At 45.6% G+C, this 25,166-nt stretch overlaps 1 protein-coding gene across 1 annotated transcript in view; it reads right to left on the bottom strand.

Moving 5' to 3' along the window:
- Fndc1 (fibronectin type III domain containing 1) overlaps positions 1 to 25,166 on the bottom strand; it is a gene marked incomplete at its 3' end in the record, with an annotated part of 94,656 nt that overhangs the window by 31,683 nt on the left and 37,807 nt on the right. The window contains 7 exon segments of the mRNA XM_008844319.3: positions 387 to 2,837; positions 4,859 to 5,047; positions 8,197 to 8,304; positions 9,067 to 9,254; positions 11,617 to 11,734; positions 13,638 to 13,736; positions 17,691 to 17,897. Coding sequence (XP_008842541.3) covers positions 387 to 2,837; positions 4,859 to 5,047; positions 8,197 to 8,304; positions 9,067 to 9,254; positions 11,617 to 11,734; positions 13,638 to 13,736; positions 17,691 to 17,897 — 3,360 coding nt within the window.

Here is a 25,166-nt window from a genome sequence, read left to right as displayed (position 1 = left end):
ACAGTGCTTGGATATGGTGGTTGCTTAGTTACAAAATAAACTTGTTGTTTGTTTGTTTTGTTTTTTTTCATTGTTAGAGGAACTGGAGAGATAGCTCACTGCTTAAGGGCACTAGCTGTTCTTGCAGAGGACCTAGGTTAGGTTCCTAGCACCCACATGGTAGCTAACAACTGTTGGTAACTCCAGTTCCAAGGGGTCCAACACTCTCTTCTGGCCTCCAAAGACTTTGCACCACATGAGTGCACTTACATACACATAAACAAAGCACTCATACACATAAAATAAAAATAAATAAGAAAATTTAATGCTCAGAAGTTGTGGTGATCACGGAGCACTGTTTAGGAAGAAAATAAAAGGTTAGGTAGCTGTTGGTGAAAACCAGTTACCTTGACTGTGCACAGGTCTCAGAGGCGGAGACTGGCGGGAGACAGGGGTCCGGAATCTGCGTTGCATCCTCTGGCGCAAGGAGAGCATGGGCGTGGTGGAGGAGAAGCTGGGAGGGGCATGGGTGGCGTGCCTTGGCCAGGAGTGTGTGCTCGGGATGGGACTGACCGTGGCCGGGTTGCGAGGCAGGTGTTCGGTAGGCAGGTGTGAGGCCCTTAGAGGGCTGCCTGGTGGTCTCTTTCCATTTTCCTGCACAGGGCTCCGCGGGGCAGCCCTATCCTGGGCAGCATATGTGCTGCCCCGAGCAGTGGAAGAAAAAGGCCGCTTTGGAACAGTGGCAGCCACAGGGTCTTCCTTGCCTTTTAAAAATTCCTCCTCCTGCTCCTCCTGCTCCTCCTCCTCCTCGGTGGAGACCAATTGCCGAGACTCAGATGACTGGGGACGCTTAGAAGGCGAGGTCTTCTTCCCTGGTGTGGTCTGGACCCCAGCCCTGCCAGGGACCTGGGCCCGGGGGTGGAGGCTGGCGGGCCGGCTGGGCCTCCCAGAGGAGCCTCCGTGCTCTGGCTGGGGTCTGCTGTGCTTGAGCAGGGACGGGGTGGCATCCTTGGCACGCGTGGAGTGCGTGGGGGCCCGGGTGTCTGGGGCCTCGCCTTTGGTGCTGTTGTCGTCATAGGTGTTCTGGGATTCCTCATCCTGGCCCTGGGGAGGTGAAGGGCGCACCCCACGGGAGCTTGCTGTGTGCCGGTCTGAGTGGGTGCTACCCTGTGACAAGGGATCGTCATGCCCTGCGTGAGCAATTGCTAGCCTGGGCTGGGAAAGTGACCGGTCCGAGTCCTTGCTTTGGGGACCAGGGACCTCGTGTTGCTTTTCTGCGGTCCGGCCAGGTGCCATCCTTCTGGGAACACTGGACCCAGGGTAGGGCTGTGGCCTCGCTGCTGGAGGCCGAGCAGGGGACCGAAGCCGACCTGTGGACACTGGGTGCGTTTGGGGTGCTTCGTCCTCGGTACTCTGTTGAACGTCCTGTGCCTTGGAGGATAGTGAGGATTTGCCCTGGGGATGCACATCTGCTCCGACAGCTTTGGGGTTCTCTGGGATGGGCTCCTTCTGGTACAAGCTGGCCCCTCGCTGGGAGCCTCTTCTTAGGGGGTCGGGGCCCCCAGAAGCTGGGTGCCTGGAGGAGGAAGGCAAGTGGCCATTGGCCACAGTGGCTGGAAGTGGTTCCTCATCCTCACCATCTCCATGGACATCTGAACCAGGTCTAGGGTAGGATGCTGGCTGTGAAGGAGCCCTGGTGAAGATTCTTGAGGCTGGTGTAGATTGAGGGGACCCAGAGGACTGCAGCCTTAGTCCCCGGCCACTGGGGAACCTGTTCGGAATCCTGCTGTGGGCGGTGAAGGGCTTATTCCGGAGCGAACTGGAGTGTCCAGAGGCAGGCCGGGCCTGCTGGGTCTGGGCAGTGACCTCAGCCTGCCTTCCGGTGTCTTCTGCGACTCTGACACTGTTGCCCCCACCATCAGAAGTGTCCTCTTCCTCCGGACCCTCTGTCCTAGAAGAGCCAGAGGATGGCGTGGCTGACCCAGACCGTGAGGGCACGTGGGAACTGGCTGCAGGGGCTTCGTGCCCACCCTTCCCGCCCCTGGAAAACGGGGATCTGGTATGTGTTTGGGCCGGCAGGAGCCGAGAGGACCCTCTATGCATTGGAGAACGCCTCAAGGGTGGGGTTGGAGCACTGGACTCTTCCACACCAGTGGCAGATTGGGGAGGCCTCAGTGCAGATGAGGCTGGGTTTGTGCCTGGGTGCACTGGGCTTCTAGAGTTGGAGTGGCGGCTGGGGGACAGGGCTGGCCACGCTGGGGTGGGGCTCTTGGGAGACAGCTGCTGGGGGGAAGCAGTCTTGGGGTGGGAGGAGCCTGTTTGCTCATCTTCGCCTCGGTTCAGAGCATCATTGTTTGTAGAGCTGGCCTGGTGGTGGGCAGAAGAGGCCTCCACTGAGGGTGTGATCCCTGGGTGAAGGTGAGAGGCCAGTGGGGGGCCACGTCTATCCATGCCTTCCTTCCGCTGCAGTGCTGGTAGCCCCGGCCTCCCTGGAGTCTTGCCGGCAGCTGGGACCCAGTGGCCAGATCTGCTTGGTAGCCTCGGGGGTCGTCTCTGGTCTTGGGCTGCTGACTGTGAGGACCGAGGGTCCTCAAGGGAATCCAGTTCCTCATCGTCAGTGAGTTCTGTGGACTGAGGATCCAATTTTCCTATCTTAGGGCGAAGCTGGGTTTTTCTGGGCACCCCGCCATTGGCCAGGATTTTGTTCTTTAAATCAAGGAGAAGATCCTTGACATTTCTGCTTGGGGAGGTGTGTTCTGAGGCAGCTGTGGTTTGGGGAGCAGGTGTGGAAGGCTGGGCTTTTTCCTGTTTCCAACTCTCCTTTGTGTTCTGCTGGGTGTTGACCTCATTGGAACTGGCTAGAACAGATTTCAAAGAATGGATGTCAAAGAAAATTTAAAAGTAACTACCATGTAGTATAGAGGTGTGCCAAATCGAACATCAAAAATGATCACTTCTAATTCCTTGGAACACTAGCAATGTGTATTCACAATTATAACAATTTTTTTTTGTCTTTTTTGAGACAGGGTCTCCCTAGAGCTCCAGCTGTCCTGGAACTCGCTATGCTGACCAGGCTGGTCTAGAACTCACAGAGATCCACCTGCCTCTGCCTCCCAAGTGCTGGGATTAAAGGTGTGCACCACCATGCCTGGCTATAACAATTTTTTTTAAGTTCTATTTTGCTTTAAGTAACAAACGTGTTTAAGAAACTAGAACATGTGTATGGATTGAGTCATGGGTTGCCACAATTGACCATTTGAAGAAATTCTGAAATGGGTACTTTGATATATAGTCAGTCCCTCATATTGATGGATTCTAGAACTGCAGATTCAGTGGATCTTGTTTGGAAATGTTTGGAAGGGGACCCAACTCTGTCTGTACTGAACATTATACATATACTAGCTCTTCTTTTTTCCCCCTAAATAATATAGTATTCATGTAGCATTTCCACTGGGTTAAGTTTTGTAAGCAAGCTAGAAATGGTTTAAAGTATACAGGAAAACGTGCACAGGTTCTATGCAAAAATCTTCTATTTCATGTAAAGGACTTATCTTTAGATTTGGGTATCCCTGGGGGTCTTGGAACCAGCCTCCCAAGAACACTGAGGGATGACTGTAATTCACTGGTTTTATAAGTGCAAAATAGTAAGTAGAAGGTTCTTAAAATAATCATCAGTGTGTTAGAAATGTATTATAGCTACCTTAGTGTCAAGTGAGCTACACTCAAAATTCTATGGGAATATGTGTCTGGACCTTGCACGTAAGAGAGGTGATCAGCAAGCTTGTAAATTCTGCAGCATCACAAAGAATCTCCTATTTTCCCAAATACCCTTGTTTTTGCTTCCTCTTTCTGGCTTGAAATTTTTTTCATAATGGATGCATTTGTAATTCCAAAATAATGCTTAAAATAAAGATTCCTGAGGAGGCAAACTACTATATTAAATGCACCCTGCAACGCAGAACTGACGGAGGGAAGGGAGGTTGTATTGGGAAGGGAATTTACATAGCAATGGGGAGACTTTGAGGGAACAAACATCTTTTTCAGTTTCTCTCAACATAAAGCTGTGTAGTATTGCTATAGTCTGTGTATCCTCACAGCCTGCATGAAGGAGAGAGGTGCATATGTGTGGAGAAGTGGGAAAGAAAGCATGGTCCAAAAACAGCCCACACATGTTTGGATCTTCATGAACTTGCTGGCTGGTTTTAACACTGATCAGATAAGCCAGACAAATAAAATTCTTCTGAATAAAGAATTGCATTCTAAAATAATACAGTACAAAGTGACCTTTTTAAATGCTGTGTAGGGGCTGGAGAGATGACTCAGCAGTTAAGAGCACTGGCTGCTCTTGCAGAAGACTGGGGTTCAATTCCCAGCACCCACATGGTGGCTAACAACCATCTATAACTGCAGTTCCAGAGGAATCGGATGCTGTCTTCTGACCCCCTCAGGCACTGCACAGCACGGGTGCACTTACACGCATGCAGGCAATACACTCATACTCACAAATAAAAATAATAAAAATTATTTTAACTGCTGTGTAGCAGAAGGCTAACACTTTAAAAATGTCACATTAAGCTTACAAAAATGTTCTTTCCCTCTCAATATAAGCCCCAATTTAAACAATGTCACAAGATCAGTCATATAATTAATGTTGATAAAAATGTAATAATTACTAATACTACCAGCAATCAGTAACATTTTAGGGAGATTAATTTCTAAAAGGACCACAAAAATATTTTTGGAAACTGCTGTGCAAACTTAGCCCTCCAAAATCATCAACTGAGCAGTTTTAAACCCAGAAGCAGGATCGAAAGTGACACAAAACAAACAGCTGAATGAAGGAAAGGAGGAGAGGAAGCCGGGGACGCACAATGCTTACTTGTTGGTATAGCGACAATGAAGGCTTTGGAGTGTGGCCCGGGGCCTCTCCTGTTTGCGGCCCGGATTTTGAACAGATAGCGTTCCCCAGGCTGCAGACCGTCCACCAAGGCAGAAGTAGTGTGTCCAGAGAAGGTGAGGGACTTTGCTCCAAATGGTTTGAGAGCCGGGGCATATGAAAGAATGTATTCTGAAATGATTTGGCAGATGGTTGAAAGGAAGAAAGTGAAAACGGTCCTGTGTCCAGCAGACAGCCTGTATGGGCAGGATGTATTAGAGCACACATTGCTGAAACTAACACCCTGGCTGTGCAGGCCAGGTCAACAGCTGCAGCAGATGGATGGGGCAGACGGAGCGCTCACCCTCGTCAGGGCCCCTGAAGCTCACAAGCAGGCAACTTGCTATTTTAAGCAAGTTAAGCTCATGAAACCTAGGAGGCTTATCTTTGTACAGTTGACGAAATATATTTACGCTTGGGCTTTTTGTTTAGTTTTTGAGTTTATTTACCGACTTGCTACGTTGGCCTTGGCATATCCCCACCGTAAGAAACCAGGAGTCAAAGAAAGTGACAACTGCCCAGAACTGATTCTGAGGAACTGCTGATGCCTCAAGTTTCAATTACCAAGTGGAGTTATTTTCAGAATATTAACTCAGAAAAATTCTATATTCGGACTATAACTTCACTCTTGCAAAAATTATGTGTTCTTATTCAATATAGGCTGATGAGAATATTTCACAGTATTGAAATCTGTGAAGAAAAGTTACTGATAGACCTGTGTAGTAACTAATGCTTCCGTCTTTAATTGGCTCTGTCTATAAGCATATAATACTTTTGAACTTTGAAAACCATGGACATTTCAGTCTAAGAAACTATTTCTTTGATTATGTGGGAATATTATAATTTATATAGTCATATTTTACAGTGCAATTTTAATACCCAACTAAAAACTGACCTTGTCTATTTTCCTCTCAATAAACTTAGATCTGAGAAAACTTAACAAATTGATATGAGAACAACTTTAGAAAATAATCTTAATCACAGAAAATTACAAGTAATTACCAGGAATATGTGGGATGTCCCCTTTTCTTTAAGTTCTAATGCCTTAAAAAGAACAAGAGGGAAAAAATAATCTTTCAACCAGAAACGCCTTTACATCATCTGTCTGGGAAAACAGCATTCCTTTCTCATTGAAAAGGAGCAAACTAGTCATTTGTGGCAATCAAAAGTAGGAACTGAGAGCACTGACTATCTACAAAACTTTGCAATTGTGATTTTAATGGATTAAATTCATCTGGAAACATTCAACCATGTCAAAATGTATACCCTCCTATTTTATGCTTCCTAGAAATAGAAAATGCCCCAATTAATTATGACCTTCAGTCCCATTTATTACACCCTTATGAAAATTAAGCAGGGTTAAGATACACAAGTTATTTCAAATATACATTCAGTAGCTATCATTATTTCTGGCAATATTTAGCTGGTGATCAGTAGCTTCTTTCAGCAAATAGCTATAAATATAAACTAACATGTAGGAGAGAAAATGTGAATCCATAACATGATAAAAATTCACTAAATGAGCAATATTGTATTTTTTTAGCATTATTGATATAGTCATCCAAAAACATGTCTTTAAACCCAATGAGTCTAATTTGTGCTGCCCAAATACTCCTGGGTGTATGGGTCATCCACTGGAGCTCGGTGGACCAACCAGGAACCACAGTCTTAAAGAAAACTGATTCTCCCTCTCCCAGAAGCTACCTATTCAGCAGCTCCTCAGTTAGGGGTGGGACAATGTGCCCACTTCCCCTAAAAAAAAGCCACAAAGCTGGGTGGTTAGGGAAGGGGATGGGTCTGGGAGGGGTTGTGGGAGGGTGAGTGACTGTGACCAAAATACGTTGTATGAAATTTTCAAGTAACTAATAAAAATAAAGAAAAAAGATACCTTTATTCCATTTTCAGAGGCCTTTTCTGCATCGCAATACTTAATACAATACTTAGTGTTCACTCTGTCATAAAAACAACGCCTTAAAGGGAAGGGGACAGCTAAATATATATTCTCTTCATTTGTTTCTGACTTATTCCTGTGTGGAAGGGGAAAAGCAAGAAGAAGAACAGGGAGCTGGAGAGATGGCTCAGTGCTCTTCAGAGCACTGCTTATGCAGAAGACCTGGGTTCCCAGCACCCACATGGCAGTTAACAACCATCCACGGCTCCAGTTCCAGGGGATCTGACATCCTTCTCTGACCTCTGTAGGCATTGCATACATGGGTACACTTACATTGCATGCAGGCAAAATACTCATACACTGAAAATAAAAATAAAACTTTTCAAAAAGAATAAAGCCCTTCTTTTCAAAAAGGGGAAAGAAAACACTGAGTATAAAAAATGTCATTCCCCATTGTCTTTCAAAGGCCCTGCCGTCCTATGAAAAGACAGCCTACATGTAAGCAAAGTTAACATAGTCAAACACACAAAAAGAACCATTCAATATTTTCAACCAAGAAATTCTAAGGGCGATTGGTAGTGTTTTCCATGTTTCTTTAAGCTTACATAAACTTTTCATAGTTTTTGGATCTATCAGACTCAAGTTTGCCTCCCCAAACCTAACAACAATGAAAATATTCCTTTCTTTGAATAAATATTCTATTCTTTCCTATCCCGAGGCTACATTTGTGTAGGCAAAGCCAGGAAACACCCAATACGAGTCTTTAAAACATCTCCAGACCTCTGACCCTTTTTTAAGTGCTTTTACATTGAAAGGAAAAGATTTGTGGGCTTATTTAGTATTCCCAGCAGACTATTTTTTAATTTAACTAGCTGTAAATATCTCATTCTATTTTTATCTTTTAAAACTCCAGTAATCTTTTTTCTAATTTTATTTTTATCTTTCCAAGACCTAAATAAATCAATACAGGTTGAAATAAATCCACTCTGTGGAAATCATGATGAGGCTTTTCAGCCCCATTAAAAGTATTTATGGTCTCATTAAAGGTCTTTATGTTCCCAGGGGTCCTTGCTGACTCCTTTCTGGATCTCACAGATACAATGGAAAACTCTAGTATGAATGTAAGGATTTAAAGGTTATAATATCACACCATGCAATTAGCAGCATCTTCAGGATGGTTACCCAAAGGCCTGCCTACAGGAAGGTGAACAACAATCACCTTGGTGACTGCTTAGCTCTCACAGTGCAAACCCTGCTGGAGCCTTCTCCTGCTGGGGTTTGTGTCTTGTCTCTGTTGCTTCTCCAGTTCTTTGTCAGGCACAAAAACTGTGGAGTTGAGCAGTGTTTCTCAGAATCAAGGCCATTCAGAGGCTAAGGAGGTGATTCCTACCTTTTACTTTCCCCTCCGTTTCCGGCAGTGCGTCCCAGGATACAGTGACTACTGTAGGCTTGCCGCTGACTGGCCAGATGTTCAAGTTCTCAGGAGCTGTGGTGGGAGCTATAAGATGACAAGGAAGCAAACATTTCACAAAGTTCTCACCGAGCTCCTGCATGGAAATAAATTCAGGGCCCTGTACACAGTGGTTATCGAAGAGATGGTGTACTTGGGCTGATGACGCATAGGGAGAGTTCTACACTGGCTTTGTGGGGTGGAGTGATTTGTGTGACTTGTACCGACTCCTACCAGTGAGTTTAGACACATCTAGAAACAAGCTTCTAAGAATCCAGAATTTCTTTCACGGCTAAATATTGCAATATCTAAAAAAGTTCAAAATCCAGTTGCAACTTCCTTTCAGTACAACTTTTAAAGACATAGATTTGGCTGTTATTGAGTCAGAGCCTTGGCTACAGGGGAAAATTCTCTCCCAAACTCAAATATAACCCAGCCTCAGGCAAGAAGATTACCTCAAACAATGAAAGCTTTGTCACCCAGGGACATCTATACCTCCAATAGTGACTTATATGTACTAGACACTGGAACTTGATGGATTTGACATGTCAGAACAACATTTTGGTGAAAAAGGCCAGCCAGCCAAGGACAAGATATTGCCCCAAGGAAGCTGCCCTCGTCTCTCTCTCTCTCTCTCTCTCTCTCTCTCTCTCTCTCTCTCTCTTTCTCTCTTTCTATTTTTAATGGCTAGTGTGCCTTTTGAAAAACTGCCTTGCTGGACCCTATTACTATTGACTTCTTAGATTGTCTCTAAATCTCAATTTAGGAATAATTCTCCATTGAGACTCCAAGGTCACTTCAAACACAGACCGGACTCTGGCGTTCTTTGGAAGACGGACGGGCTCCATTTGCCTTCTCTTTCACCCTGTGAAATGCGGACTGCGAATTCATATACAGTGTCTGGAATCAGGCTCTCCACCAACACGCGCCTGTTAGCCACTTGCTTGTAATCCCACCTTGCCGACTCCCCTTTCTCTCGGTAGCGCACAGTGTACTGTCTGTGAGGAAACACACACAACATGCATCCAGTTGGCCAGAGCTACAGCTGAGGTCCAGACTCCTGGTCTTCCCCATAAGTGAGGACTTTCAGAAGCAAGTAGGGAAATCAGAGAAGAAAAAGCTGAATTTAGTATGTTATTGAGCCAGAAGCTGAGGCAAAAAAGGTTCAAGGAAAGGTGTGAAAAAATAGGCTTGGAAATATGAGTCACAGTGCTATCCAAAACCTAAAATGTCCTAAGGGTCAAAAGACCATGCAAAGGTGTTAAAAGGAAGGGATAAAGGGGGAGGAAGAACTTATGGCGTAACTAATTTCTCAGGGATGTACGTGTACACAGGCTGCAGACAGGGATGACATTGAGAGCTGGAACTGGCCCCAGGAATCCTGGCTCTTCAGAGAAATGCCAAAAAGAATCATTTCAGACATGGTTCTGAAGGCTCGGGGAATATGTGGTCTTGAGTAGACTTATTGCTATGAAATGGAATAAAATGTGTAACAAATAAAACAGGACAGAGTGGCTTACAAAAGGAGCCTAGGTGTGTAATCTTTAGGGAGAGAAATAACAAACATACCAATACTCAAAAACCCCAGGGCAGAATTCTCAGTGATCTGAGAGCAGCAAGTCCTGTATCGGACTCCTCTGAACAGAACTGTTCTTTGTGGTAAAGAATTTGGGGCATTAAAAATGTCTTTTCAGAAGGCTGGGGAGATGGCTCAATTGATAAAGTACTTGCAGTACAAGCATGAGGACCTGAGTTTGATCCCCAGAAACCATGTAAAAAAGCTGGGCTTGGTGGTACATGTTTGTAATCCCAGTGTGGGGAGGAAGGCAGAGGCAGCTGGATCCCTGGGGATTGCTAGCCAGCCAGACTACCAGCCTAACCTACTTGGTAAGCTTCATGTTATTGAGAAACCCTGTCTCAAAATTAAATAATAAATGAATAAATAAATAAATAAATAATAAATAAATAAATAAATAAATAAAACACTTGAGGAACAGTACCCAAGGTTGATCTCAGGTCTCCACATGTACATGCATGTGTATGTGCATGCATATCGTACATATACAAACACACACACACACACACAAGTTCTATTCATTACATTTAATAAGTCAGGAGAGATTTCAGTTGAAGGCATGGCACAGCAGCTAACACAGCAGGTCTCCTGAGAACATTCAAACCTCTCCTGCTTTTCAGCAAGGTGTTGGAAATCAAAGCCAGGAGCAACCAGGAGCACGCCATGGCAGGGAGATCAAATGTCTCCCAAGCCAGTGACTCTTCTGTGGTCTTTCAAAAGAGACGTGCCATTCTACCAGCAGACAATCAAGGAAGTTCTGTGTTTAATGTGGATAATAGTTCCTATATGTTTATGATTTGAGCATTACACTTCTTGTATTTCAAAGTGCATTCCCCTTTCCTGGTTGCAAACAGGTTCAAAATTTAATACAAAATAACCAGGCCACAGAATCTTTGGCTTCCTTTTCGTTATATAAACTATTCAGTCATTGGTCACACAAAACCATAATGTCTATATTCACCAGTGGTTTTTTTCAAAAAACATTTTATTTATTATTTTTATTTTATGTGTATGAGTGTATTGCCTGCATGTATGTGAGTGTATCCATGTCATGCAATGCTGAGGAGGTCAGAAGAGGGCTTCGGATTCCCCTGGAACTGGAGTTAAGGGCCGTTCATAGACGCCATGTGGGTGCTAGAAATTGAGCCCAGGTCCTCTGCAAGAGCAGTCAGTGCTCTTAGCCGCTGAGCCATCTCTCCAGCCCCCACCAGTGGCTTTTTAACATGAAGATTATTCTAACATACTGGTTAGCTTTTCACCTACTGCTACTATAAATGAAAACCAGACTAGCCTAACATCATGGCCTAAGAGAAAAGAAGATGCTTTTTGTTATGCATAGCCAAGCAGGACATGACACAGTTCAGAGTTCAACGAATGTCTACTGAGGAGCCACCAAGTGTGAAACATTAGACAGATAACCAACACTCTACATAAAAATCCATCCCGCCTTGACTCCAGCAAGACTCCTCCCAGAGTGACACTGCCCATTAGCAGAATGTCAGTGAGAGGAGGCCACACATAAATGATGCCAAGGGAGACACGGAATGCAGGAAATTTACACACACAGTAAAGCCAAGCGAGATGCGAAGTCCTGCTCTGTGACTTACATCCAGGCCCTGGTAGTGTGTGATTTGTGGGAACTAGACTGCTATAGAATATTCAGCATCAAGAGAGGGGCCAACACCCATATAATTAACTAAAAGCACTAAATACATATTTACACGATTTCAGGGCCAGAAAAGCCGTATTTATCATACATAAAGATGAGAAATGAGCATACGCACCTTGACGCAGTAACTTTCTTCTGTTTTTCCACAACAGGATCTACCCAGGCTACGAGCACAGATTGCGACGATATAACCCGGACAGTGATGTCTTCAGGTATATCCAGCTCAGCCTCTTCTGAAATGACAGTAAGTGCACAGGAGGCCTCCTCTTACCACAGGCCTCACCCTGCATAACTTTCAGTTGCTTATGCTTAATGTAGGTCAAATGAGGTGATCAGAAAGCTAAGCAGTTATCTGGTCTGTATAGAAAAAAAAACCACTCTTGCTTATCTTAAGCACAGTCTAAGAAATGAACAATTTACTTTAAAAGTTGCCTGAGCCAATCAGCGTGTAGACTGTAAAGAGGATGCTGCACTTTTGTGGGAGAGACTGCAAGAAACTCAGTGTTTGCTCATTACATGTTATACGTTCTGAGAAAAAATAAAACTTTTATGAAAGCAAACATTTGAGGAGAGAAAAACTCGATTTGTAATTCCTCAGTGATCTTGAGATGAAGTAAAACTTCTAATTCAAACAACTCTTAAGAATCTCATGGGATTCAGGGTCCTGGCATTTTAGAATATGTAGTTGCAAGGCAGATTAAATTTTATATTCAGATATAAAATAGAGTTCAGTTTGCCAATGTCTTATGGAGATTTATCCTTGTCATCAAAAAATACAGTCACAAAGTTCCATCAAGTAAGACACAAGGTGTCTTCAACTTTGCTTTTTTTAAAGTCTCTTATGGTTTTGTTTTGCTTTGATTTGATTTTATTTTTGTTTTGTTTTATTTTACTTTTCACGGGTCATCTTTCAAAAAGACAGACTTTACCTAAGTAGGGAAAGTTGGAAATAGACTGTTAGAAAATCCATTTTCTAGCTAGACGTGGTGGCACATGCCTTTAGTCCCAGTACTCAGGAAGCAGAGGCAGGTAGATCTCTGAGATCAAGGCCAGCCTGGTCTACATAGTGAGTTCCAGGCCAGCTACAGGGAGACCCTGTCTCAAAAAGACCAAAAAAAGTCCATTTTTTATGATAGCAATCAATCGACAATTAAAAAGGAAGTAACTTTTCTATACAATGTGAAAAAGCACAATGATTTTTACTCTACATCATGGATTCATGAACTGGGGGCTGCCTCCTATGCTGGTCAGTTTTTATTGTCAACTTGACACAACTTAGGGTCACCTGGGAAGAGGGAGCCTCAGTTGAAGAACTGACCAAATCAAATGGGCCTGTGGCTATGTCTGTAAGAGACTGTTTTGATTGATGATTGATGTGGGAGGGTCTGGTCCACTGTGGATGACATCATCCCTAGGCAGGTGGGCCTGAGCTATATAAGAAAGCTAGCTTTGCATGAGCCAGTAAGGAACGTTCTTCCATGGAAGAAACTAGAACAACGCCTTACTGAGGCTCATGGCCTGGGGATGTATGTGGGGGAATACATCTATATCATAGTGTGTGTGTGTGTGTGTGTGTGTGTGTATGTGTAATTTATGAGTGACATTTTAAATATCCATAAATGGACCTGAGAAAAAATATACTTCATTAAGTGCATAATAATTGAGCTATTAGTGAGCTACAATTATGCATCTTCATATTCCTCTCAGTGCCAATCTATACAGTTAGCTGAAATGACACGTGTCTGTGTGTCTCTGTGCACGTGCCTGTGACAGCACATGCAGTCTGTGTGCCACCCTTCCACACCTACTGCTCTTTGTTCTGCTCTGTTCAGTGTCTCACTAGGAGCAATTTACAGATGAGTCAGACTGTACCTTTTTATGGATTATGCCTCGTTCCCTCTAGCATTGCAAAGCTACCACACATGAAGCCATTCTGAATTCTCAGTGAAATAGTTTTCATCACAAGAACACTCCAGCTTCTACATATGAATGAAACATGTTTGCACCCAAAAAATGACCAGCTCTGCCTCTAGTCTTCCTTCATCTCCCAAGACGTTCACATATCCCGTCACAGCTACTATCATGTGGAGAATAGTGTTCAACACTGTTTCACCAATTGCATCCTTGGAAACATACCTGAAATCTTGCGTTTCGTGAGGGCAGCCCTATAGACGGGCTGACTCCGCCCCTGGGAGTTCATGGATTGCAAGGAGACCACATACACGGACTCTGAAGCTGTGGACCAAAGAGCAGGATGTGGGACTGCGTCCTAATTGCTCAGGAGCACACTTGCCCTAAAGGCCTGCCCTCCCTTCCCCAACCCTGCCCTACTGTGCTAAGCATCTCACTCTTCATTTATCCCTCACTAAACCCTGTAAGGGAGGCCTTGTCATGGTCTCTGTTTCACAGGTAAGGGTCCAAGCTCAGAGGAGTGAGCTGACTGCCATGGTCGTAGAGTGAGTTGGTCTCACAACCAGGTCTCCATGACCCAGGTTCTTAATAACTACAGCTGAGGAAGAGCAGACCACATGCAGCCATTGCAGAGATAAAACAAAAAGAATTCAGCAGAACACATGTGCTTCTTTCTGTGCCCTGATTATTCCATACTGGGAATGGGAGTACAGTCTCCAAACTGATGCTCCAACATCACCACTCTTTGACCCCAGGGTACCACTTCCCCCATCAGAACAAGCACTGGCTCACTCCCCAGCCTCAAGAGTATGACAGCAGAATACCAATACCATGTTTTACTTGCCTAGTTTCTCCTTTCTGCATCTTCCTGAAAGTCCCTGGACTCACTTGTCCTGTATTGTCTTCCACTCCCACCTGACCTGGTCTTACCATCTCCTCTCCTTTCCATAGCCCCAAGGCCTCACCACCTACAGGGTTTACTCCAACCCCTTCTGAGGGGGCCTCCTTCGACCATCACTTCAACACTGCTGCCTCTCCCAGGGACTGACTGACACAGAAGACCATCAGTAAGATGTAGTTAATGACTGGCTAGCAGCAGGCAGCGCTGCCAACGGACCCTCAGGCCAACTCCCCGCAAGGTTCCTCAACGTGAGTCTCCTTTCTGTCTACCACGTGGCCAGTAGTATCTCTGTGGTAAACAGGGTTGAAGTCCTGTTTTGGTTTCATTTCAGTTGCTATGACAAATACTCCGAAAAAAAAAACAACATAAGGGAAGAAAGGGTTAATTTGACTTTTAAATCCAGGTTAGGAGCCATCCTTTCAGGGAAGTCAAGGCAGAAACACAAGCAGTTAGCCATATCACACCCACAGTGAAGAACCAAGAAAGACTACACATAGCCTTCCTTGCCTGCCCTCAGTCAGCTTCTCCTCTCTTACACAGTTCAGGGCCTGCCTAGAGAATGGTGTCACCCACAATGGGCTGGGTCTTCCTATGCAGATTAACAATCAAGACTATCCCCTGAAGACATGCCCACAGGCCAACCTGATCTAGACAATTCCTCATGAAGACTCTCCCCAGGTGATTCTAGGTGGTTAAGTTGACAGCACAAATCCTATGCAGGATAAACTGTAAAGACAAACTTTCTAGGACATAACAGAAAGTTTACCTCCTCTCTACCCCATCCCACCTCATCATGGAGGAAGCTTCTGTTTAGACCTTCTCTTCACAAGACCCCTTAATGGCAAGTCCAGTGACTTGGATGAGATGAAAATTCAAAAGACAACATTCACTGTAGCAAAGGCCCGATGGGCATGCCCTGTCCATTCAGGCCTGGCCTAGAGCACACTCTAACCTCAGGCTCAACATTTGCTGGAGTTCAGGGAACCAGAGTTCATGTGAATCAGAGGTCCAGCGCTGAAGAAATGAAAAACTGGGAGGCCTGGTCACAGTCACACACAAAACACCCACATTGATGCTAAGCGACATTTAATACATGAGACTTAAAAAAATGAGAGTTTCCATTTGAACAATATTCCCCCCACCACCCACCAGTACCAAACATGGGAAGCCTGTCTCTACTCTTCGGATGAGTTTCTGGGAAGAATTTGGCCCCTACCATCAAAACAGAGTCAAACAACATGTGTAGTGAAACCAGTCAGCGGCAAAGGGACAGCTCAAGAATGAAGGACTGAAGTGTTTCCAGATTGTTCTGTGGTTTCACACTACTGAGTCTCTGATTCTAGGTCTTGATGATACCCAAGCTGCTCTTTACAAAGCACAGCCATCCTGGCTTCTTCTGTTGTTTCCTTGAATCCCTCAACATTTCACAGGGCCTGGAAGCAGAGGGGTGGTCCCTTTCCTGGAGCAAGTCTGAAGAGATGGCTCAGAGGCTTTGCCTGGCTCAGCAGGGCCAGTGCCGCCATATGGGGAACACGTAGCTACAAAGAATGCCACACAGCTGACCCACACTGGGAATACCCAACCAACCCAGAGCCTTGGTGTTTCAAGAGAGTGTCCAGCAGGTGGCTCATCACAGCAGCCAATAGAACGGGGCCTTCTGGGCTGCTTCGGAGGTAGGGATATAACTGTCCACTCAGGGCCTTTGCCAGTGCAAACACAGGTTTCTCAGCTCCTGCAGTGAAGTCCAGGGAGTCCAGGAATCTGGGCTTAGGAGTTCTGAAGGCTGCAGAACTGTTTGCCTGGGCTCCAGAATGCATGTGCTTCTGCCCGTAGCCAAGGAGACTGGTGTTCAGAGTGGGCCACCAGGCCTTCTTACCACAGCTGGAGCTCTGTCTCCAGTGAAGCCATTCTTGCACAGTGGTGTTCCCTGAGCCAAATTACTGTGCATCATGCTGGTGGCTGTGATGCTCACTGGCAGTCTCTCCCTTCCTATCTCCTATCTCCAGCCCTACTTCCTACCATCTGTCCTGGAGAAGAGTATACCTTTTATGACAGAGGACATGCCGAGCAACAGGTACCACGCTTCTATCTCCATGTTACAGCCTCACATCCCACAGGCCAGTGGCTGCCCTTTTTGCTCTTTCCCACCTCCAGCCTCCACTGCCCTGAGTGGTAGAGGGGCTCCACCACCAGCCTCCATGCCATTACCAAAACTATCAGGTATACAAGAAACCGCAGCCTCTCCCTTGCCTGAGTATTGACCCATGAGAAAATATAGATGAGTCAGCCATGGGGGCTAAAATATGTGTTACCAATAAAAGAGCAAATTGGAGGCCATGCAGCAAGTGACATTCTAACTTGAGTGCCAGCAGAAGACAGATGTGCTGCCAGGACCACCCTGGACCCCTGAGTCTCTACAGTCTGGCTTCCCCCAGGAGGAGATATAGAAGGGCCCAGCTGTGCTTCCAATTCACCAGGTCAATAAGGGGTTGGAGGCAAGGGCAGAAGTGACATGGCCATCAGCATTGCCTCCAAGCACAGAAGCAGCAGTCTCAGGGGTAAGCAGCATCTTCTCAGAACACAGCCTGTGTCTATCAGCAGCCTGTCTATAAAGGTCAAGACACAGATCAGGATGGACCACATACACAGCATTTCCTGGTCTCAGCAAACACTCCTGTAGCATTCCGTAGGCAATGCTTCCTTCGCCCAGAAAGAAAGGGCAAATATTTTCTCTCCCCACAACACCTCACATCTAGAAAAATGCCCTGGCACAAGACATCTGTGGTATGCATGGGATCCAGAAAAAACTTACAAGACAGTCTGGTCCTGTCACTGAATAAAGGTTAAAATGATGGAGACCAAGACAGGATCAAACGGGAGCTGTTGTGGTTTGAGTGTGAAATGGAACACAGGCTTGTGTGTTTCAACACTCAAACTCTAGCTGGTGGTGCTGATTTGGGAGGAAGTGAAATGTTTACGAAGAGGGGCTTGCTGGGGGAAGTGGCCACTGGAGGCAAGCCTTCAGGATTGCCCAGCCCAACTTCCTGTCCACTCTGCTTCCTAATCTGCCAAGATTCAGGGAGTCCCAGCTGTGCACTCACTCTGGCCAGCCACCTTAGAGCCACCTGCCTTCCCCTCCATGACAGACTGAACCCCTCAAACTGTGAGCAAAAATAAACCCTTCCTTCCCAAAGTTGTTTTTGTTGGATGTTTTGTAACAGCAACAAGAAAAGTAGCTAGTACGCTAATTTTGAAGACTTTTGAATAATTATCAAGGTTGAGAGGTGAATGTCACAACTAAGAGAGCATTCCATCCTCAGCAAGCTCCTAACATTGAAAGGATCAAAGCAAGGCATACCAGATGATATAAAACTCACCAAGCTTTTTAATTTCATGTGTCCTCTCATCTCTGGTCAGCGGGACATAGTTCATCTTCCGGCCACTCTCTCCATAGCCCAGAAGAAAACCCCGAGATCTGCGCGGACTCTTGGCTCCAGACAGGCGTGGCGCCTTCCAGGCAACCGACAGCCTGTCATCTGAGGACCGGATGCGCATACGCAAGGGCCTGTTGGGCACTTCCTTTTCTTAAAAGGGACAGAACAGAGAAATCATTAAACAATACACCATTTGGCATTTACAGCGTGTACATGAGGTCTCTGTGCACACTGAGCCTCTGCAATTAGTTTAGACTCTGCTGGGCTTAAAACACGTATTTTGGTACCCATTTCTGATAAGGTCATATGTCCATGAGCTCCACATGTTCTACCGAGTTGCATACCTAGAAACATCCAAAACTTAAAATGAAAGCATATCATGTGGCGGGCTGCCAGCCACAGACCCCGGCAGCTTTGCAGTGTCCTTTTGCGTCTATTGCCTTTTATCCCCCTTTTTAAGCCAGACTATATATTATCTGGTGAGAGCTACAGGTAAATGTGAAAACACAGCAGGATCATTAGGTACTATTCATAGCTGACCTCCAGAACGCATTTTCACTGTAACGTTGAGAAGATGGCTTTTCTTCCTTTAATGAGCTACACACTGATTTTAGCTTGGAACCTCTGTTTCTCCTTCCCATGAAGTCTTACGCCTACCAGACACTGGCCATGTGGCCAGTCACTTTGTTACAGATAAATTAACCAGTTTCCAAAGATCTAAACTGACTTGAAATGTTCTTGTCAGTAACATTCTCAAAGCAGTGTGTCCTGGAGGACACCACATAGGTTGAAAGTTTATACGTATCCAGTAAAAGCAAGTGTTTATGGATCATGTGGTGACCTTGCTGTGGATTTCTAACAGTGAGCCACATTCTGGCTCTCATTTGAGGATGCTGCTAAGCAAAGAAACATCTCTCTTTACTTTTGAGTATTTTTCTTTTACCATCTATATTAACACCAGTCCCAATTCTGACTAATTTTTTAATTTATTATTCTAGAAAACTCCAAGCTCAGGTAACTAAGACCTAAAAGCTAATGCCATGAGTTAGTGTGAGCTTTACCAACATGTGATAATATCCATTGCAGATGGTTACTCTGAAATGTCAGACCCAGTTCCAATGTCATGATCTAAGCAAAGGACCATTCTTTTGTGGGTCAGCTGGGGTTGCCTGATTAGTAACTGGATACTCCTTTCTTAAGCCAGATGTGCTGGCACACGCCTTTAATCTCAGCTCAGGAGGCAGAGGCAGGTAGATCTCTGTGAGTTCAAGGCCAGCCTGGTCTACATAGCGAGATCCAGGCCAGCTGGGGCTACAGGGAGACCCTGCCTTATAAAGACCAAACAATATTTTAAAAATTAAAGGATACTGAAAACATCATATAAGCTGCAGCAAGTATTTTCCCTAATATACAACATTCTCAGTTGTTTTACTCCAACAGAATAACCAGGAAAACACAATGCACACGGCTCCCCTCTGAGTCCAGGAGAGCAGGCACCACCGCGTCGAATGGCATTCTCCATCTGCACTTCTCCATCCCTGTGTCCTCTCCAGTCAAGCAACTGGGAGGGGACCCGGTGTCCCCAGAACCATTCTGTCCTTGAGGACAGCTGCAGGTCTCTCTCTGTTCAGGATAGCCACCCTGGCACTCCTTAGCAAAATACTCCCTTGGAATTACCTAAAGTGATCATTGAAGAGGAAAGAGTGATGTTCTCAGGACAAGAAGCTTGATCACAGATGGCACAGGTTTGTTGGCTGAGATGCCCATCCCAGAGCCCTGCTCTGATGCACATTAGTCCCGTCAAACATTAGGCCCACCAAGCATTAGCCACACAGTCCAACAGCGGGGACAACAGCTCTTCCAAAGTACTGCACAGCTCCTCAACAGCAGTCACCAACTGTGTCTAACCCACTCCACACTGAGGCCAAGTCCACAGAACAGCTGAGAGGAGCGGGGCCAAGCTACTTCTGGTAACCAACACCTGACCATTAGCTAGAACTCTAAAGTTGGCAGTAGCCTCTCCCTTCTCCATCCTGCTTGTCCACATAGTAGCCTCGGGGTAAACAGGAAAGGCATTCTCATCTCCATGAGAAACCCAAGGCTCCAAGGGTGAAGGAGCTGACTGCAATCATTGGGCAGTTCAGTGTCAAATAGGGATGTGAATACACTTATTCTGATCCCAAAGGCAACCCTTCCATTGGAACTCCCCCCTTCCAGACACTCTTTCAGTAACTACCCAGCCCTTTCTGCTCATAAATGTGAAACAGGAATTTGGGGCTGGACAGGTTTCCTGCAGAATGGGCACACACTGCCCTGTCCAGCTGTCATTAAACAGAGTGAACGACGGTCTACCCAGCAGGCAGCCCATGGAGAAGAGGACTCTGGCTATAGGCTGTTCCCTTGACAACAGAACATACTGTCTGGGTAAAACTCTCAAAGTGAAGTAAGGAGCCACCCCTTAACACAGTCACCTCTCCTTCCAGGCTCTTATTTTCAAGCATTTTAAAAACTGCTTTAACATTTTAAATTCTACATACCACCATACATCTTCCCTAGATCATCTGAGGAGCCTCCCTTAAGTTGACTCACATCAGGAAAACCTTCCATGTGGTTCAAATTCATTTGCTATTAAGTTATTTAAAATGTTTTCTCTAAACTGTGTGTGATAGCTTCACCAAAGCCTTCTGAAATTTTCTAATAAATTTCTGTAGGTCTTTTATCTTGAAAGCAGGAAGTCAAAACTGCCAAGAGCAATCAGGCTCACATCCACAAGGGCTGAGTGTATTTATTTCAAACTTGGCAAGACACAGTCTCTCCATCAGTACAACAGAACCAGGCTAGTAATAGAGCTGGTTGGTCACAGAAGACCTGTGGCAGTTATACACTGTCCCCTAGCAGACAGCAAACTAACAAGTACCACCTGGCAATAGGCCAGAACGCTCGGTAGGACTGAGCCGTTTCTCCTGATTTGTAGTGCCAGCTTTGCAAATCGGCAAATTTCTGAAGTTGTATGGAGTCAAACTCTGTTTTTTTTACCATGAAAAAAAAGTCAAAAACGCAACACAATGCTTTATAATTCTCTGCTACTTGACTGTGGCAGGTTTTCAGTTCAGGCTTACCCAGGCTCTAGATCCAGTGTGTACATCAAGTCTACTACTATGGCTGACTGTGAGAATTTGCCCTGAACCTTAGTCTCTTCCCCTGTAAAATTGTATGATAGCCAGGTATAGTGGCTCACATCTGTAATCCCAGCACTTGGGAGTCTGAGATCTGGAGTATTCTCTGAGTTCAAGGCAGCCTGGGTTATATAGCGAGCTCTAGGGCAGCCTTGTCTAAAAAACTTCAGGTTCAATGAAAAAAAAAAAAAAAAAAAAAAAAAAAAAAAAAAGGTAGTATATAGCATATGAAGTTCTGGAATATAATTCATGTCAAGAATTCCATATCCTATCCAGCACACACTAAGCACCCTATTTGTGTTTGTAGTAACTTCAGGTTGAAACTTAAGTGTCCCCCAAAAGTCCATGTGGTAAAGGATTTGTCCCCAGCCTGGTGCTATTGGGTCTTTGATGCCCATCAATCCTCTGCCCCAGGCAATTTTAAGCAATATCTTTGAGAGCTAAGATTTAGCAGGGGGTCTTAGTCATCGGAGGCTCGCCTTTAAAGCAATTCATGTAATCCCCATGTCTTCCTTTTCTCTCCTTGGTGTCCTGTTCACAAGGGAGCATTTTTGTTCTGCCATTCACCCTATCATGATGGGCTACCACTACAGGTCCAAAGCAGTAGGACCAACCAATCATGAACTGGTACCTCCAAAACTGTGAGCCAAACTAAACCTTTTCTTCTCATAAAGTGATACACTGGAATATTTGTTATAGTGACAGAAAGATGACTAACACAGTGGCCATGGCAAAATTGGGATCCCTTTCATTAGGTGGGTACCCCTCCCCTTGGAGTCTGAGTGTGTCACAGAGCTCATTCGAGGCCTTGCATACAGACCAGGGTCAAAAACCCTTTATAATGAAAATCTTTTCAAATATGAAAATGCCTATACCCAAATGATGTTTTGGCACTGTGAATTAAAAAATATTATTCCATATCTGCCAGGGTCAATCTGTCAATCAGCAGCTGGCTTTGTTATTGAACCTATCAGAGTCCAGCAGCAGTGGTTTTGTCAATGCCAGTGACAATCACTTTGTGGTCTGTTTTGCTGCGTGGGACTGAGGCAGTAAGATGCCAAGTCACCAACAAACGGCAGTGCATTAACAACAGCAGAGAACACTGTGTGGCCGTGATAAGTCCTTTCCACTGCTGTGATTATCACAGAGCTCTTGCGTAGATATGCCCCATTTTTACTAGTCACAAACCTTCAAAGGGGTGTCCCCTGGGTCACTCACTGAGTAGACAGGGCTGGTATCTCTGTTGACTCTTCAGTGACAGTGGTTTATCTACACACCTGGGAGACCAATTCCAGCTGCTAAAATCCATGTAATTCTGATTGAAACATCCCATCCTACTTGCAACAGGAGCTCGGGTTAGCTCGTCCCAAGACTAGCTCACCTATTCCTTATGCTGGCTTGATTCCTACCCTCTCCCTCCCTCTACCTCTGGCCCCCTCAACCCTCTGTCCAGCACAGTGTGAAAGGATCATTTAGCTTCTCCAGATGGCTGTGAAGGTTCCCTCTGCTCCTAATGAATGAGTCAGACACACAGCTGTGGCAGATCCATCTGGTAGCATGTTTTCAGCCACACTTCCTGATAGTTCACAAGGGCCACCAAAAGCAAAGGAAGCCCTAATCCTTTCCTGAAATTATCAGCTGATGCTTCTGGGCCCCTTAGGACAACACAGAGGCAGCCTTACTAGGTATATCAGTGAAAAATATCCAAGGAAAATCATGTCTCTGTTTGAAGGTTTAGTTTGATCTTCTCTGAGGATGTTTTCATCTAAAGTCTCCACTTGCTTGATCTGGGGTTAGAGTGGAAAGCAATGCGTGTGTTTTCTGGGAATGAAAGGCCTGGTTTTTTGTTTATTTCATCCATTGCAATGAAAATCCGATTTCTATTTATGAATAGGCTGATAACTTTTTTAAAGGAAGTGCTTTCCTTCCAGACTAATACCTGACTCTGCAGGGGTCCTAGATAGTAGCTCCAGGTACCTCATCAGAAGCATGACAGCCCCATGCTTGCTTTTTTTTTTTTTTTCAACTCGCAGACATCAAAAGAAAATCCTTTGGTATTCACAGGGTCAGAGAGTAATCGATGGCCCAGAGAGGCTGATCTCATCCTATGTGTTGGATTTTATTAAACCCACTGGAGATATGTCCAGGACATTTCATTCAAGGCCACATGGGCAAGCACAGCTCACCTCTCTGGCTTTCAGGCACTCCATTCCCAGCCTAGGAGCAGCCCTTCACATGACACCCCAGGAACTGTAAGCCCCTCTTTTCTTTTAAATTATTCAGCCTCAGACATTGTGTTTCAACAACAAAAAAAGAGCTAAGACAGCAAGATGCCAAACTGGTTTTCCATGGTGTGCTGGATAGCTTTAGTGTCAACTTGACACATCTGGGTTGAGGGAGCCTCAGTTGGGGAATTGCCTCTATTAGACTGGCCTGTGGCCATGTCTGAGGGGCATCTTCTTGATGAGTGATGTGGGAGGGCCCAGCCCACTGTGGGTGGTGCCACCCCTGGGCAGGTGAGCCTGTGTTGCATAAGAAAGCAGGCTGAGCAGGGACCAGGGGAGCAAGCCTGTAAGCAGCGTTCCTCCATGGCCTGTGCTCCAGCTCCTGCCTCCAGGTTCCTGCCCTGAGTTCCTACCTTGGGCTCCCTGATGAACTGTGACCCGGGAGATGAAAGATAAATAAACCCTTTCCTCCCCAAGTTGGTAGTGGTCAGAGTGTTTTGTCCTAGCAATGAAGAAACAAACTAAAACACCGTGATTTCATAGTTAAATTGTTTTGGTGTCAAAATTATTTGTACAACAGCATATGGTGACCTTTTGATCCAGGTAGTAAGTTCCCACAGAAGAGGTTCCAAAGATAAATCTGACCCCAAACTTGTCCTGGGGTCCCACTGTGCTCTTAAAGACATTCTGAGAATGAAACCAGCCCTCAAGGGAAGAGGTGGCTCGACTGTCCTTAGAAAGAGAAGGGGAGTTGGAAGTCACCCAAGGAAGAGAAGGATGTCATTTCACTTCTTCACCTTTATCCCCAGGGAAGCAGGAAGCTAGAAGAGAGGAGAACATGGGCCAGGAAGGGAGCTTTGGTAGCAGCCATCTTGGAAGAGAGGAAAGTAACCATGTAAGGACAGATAAAAATCATTGCTAAGCAGCACCGAAGGCCCAGACTGGGATACAGTCATGACAGTTAAAATGACATAGGTCATCTTTGCTCTTTATTTCTCTCCCACAGACCAGCCATTAGCCATTAGAGAAGGGGCAGCAGGTGGATTCTGGCAAGTGAGGCAGCTCAGAGAGGGGAGCTGCAGGCATGTGCGGCTGGGTTGAAGCAAAGAAGAAACAAGCCAGGGGCAGCTCTGGACTCTGCCAAGGGGGAAAGCCTGCAGAGTTCTCACCTGACAAGTTCATGGTGGGGGGACAGAAGAATGAAATGCCTGCCCCCCACAGGAGACTTCAGAACTCCAGATTGTGAAGAGAGCAACTCTAGCCTGACTCTAGCTCTGTGAGTAAGAAGGGGTGACAGAAACTAAGAGGAAGGAACAGCAAATAGGCTGTTGTCATGGAAGCCGACATGGTCCTGGATGCCTGGTGTGTAATGACATGACAGCAACCAAGTGCCTTCATGTTCCTGGATTGAGGGAACAATCTGGAGGCCAGTGGCCAAAGCAAGGAAGAGAATAGCTGGGTACAGTGCTGGCGGCAATGGATAAATGTTCTAACTTGTTTCTCCATTGCTGTGACAAATTCTCTGACCAATACCAACTTGGGGAGGAAAGGGTTTATTCAGCTTATGTCTCCAGGGTCACAGTTCATCTCTGAGGGAGCCCAAGGTAGGAATTCAGGGCAGGAACCTGGAAGCAGGAGCAGGAGCACAGGCCATGGAGGAACTCTGCTAACTGACTTGCTCCCTTGACCCCTGCTCAACCTGCTTTCTTATATAATACAGGCCCACCTGCTCAGGGGTGGCACCACCCACAGTGGGCTGGACCCTCCCACATCACTCAACAATCAAGAAAATGCCCCACAGACATGGCCACAGGCCAGTTCAATGGAAGCAATTCCCAAGTTGAGGCTCCCTCAACCCAGGTGTCAAGTTGACACTAACACTGTCCAGCATGGCTAAGGCAGAATGGTGCACACAGCCCTCAACTTGAGTCCAAACTATTATTGAAAACACGAACAGCTTTCACCAACTAAAATATAATGCAAAGGAAACTCAAAGCAAAACTCACTTTGTTTCAGTA

This window comes from Nannospalax galili, unplaced genomic scaffold (assembly GCF_000622305.1).
Source record: "Nannospalax galili isolate Female #2095 unplaced genomic scaffold, S.galili_v1.0 scaffold3802, whole genome shotgun sequence".
Lineage (NCBI taxonomy): Eukaryota > Metazoa > Chordata > Mammalia > Rodentia > Spalacidae > Nannospalax > Nannospalax galili.
Note: the sequence above shows the minus strand (reverse complement) of the source record. Positions and strands in the feature narration are given on the sequence as shown.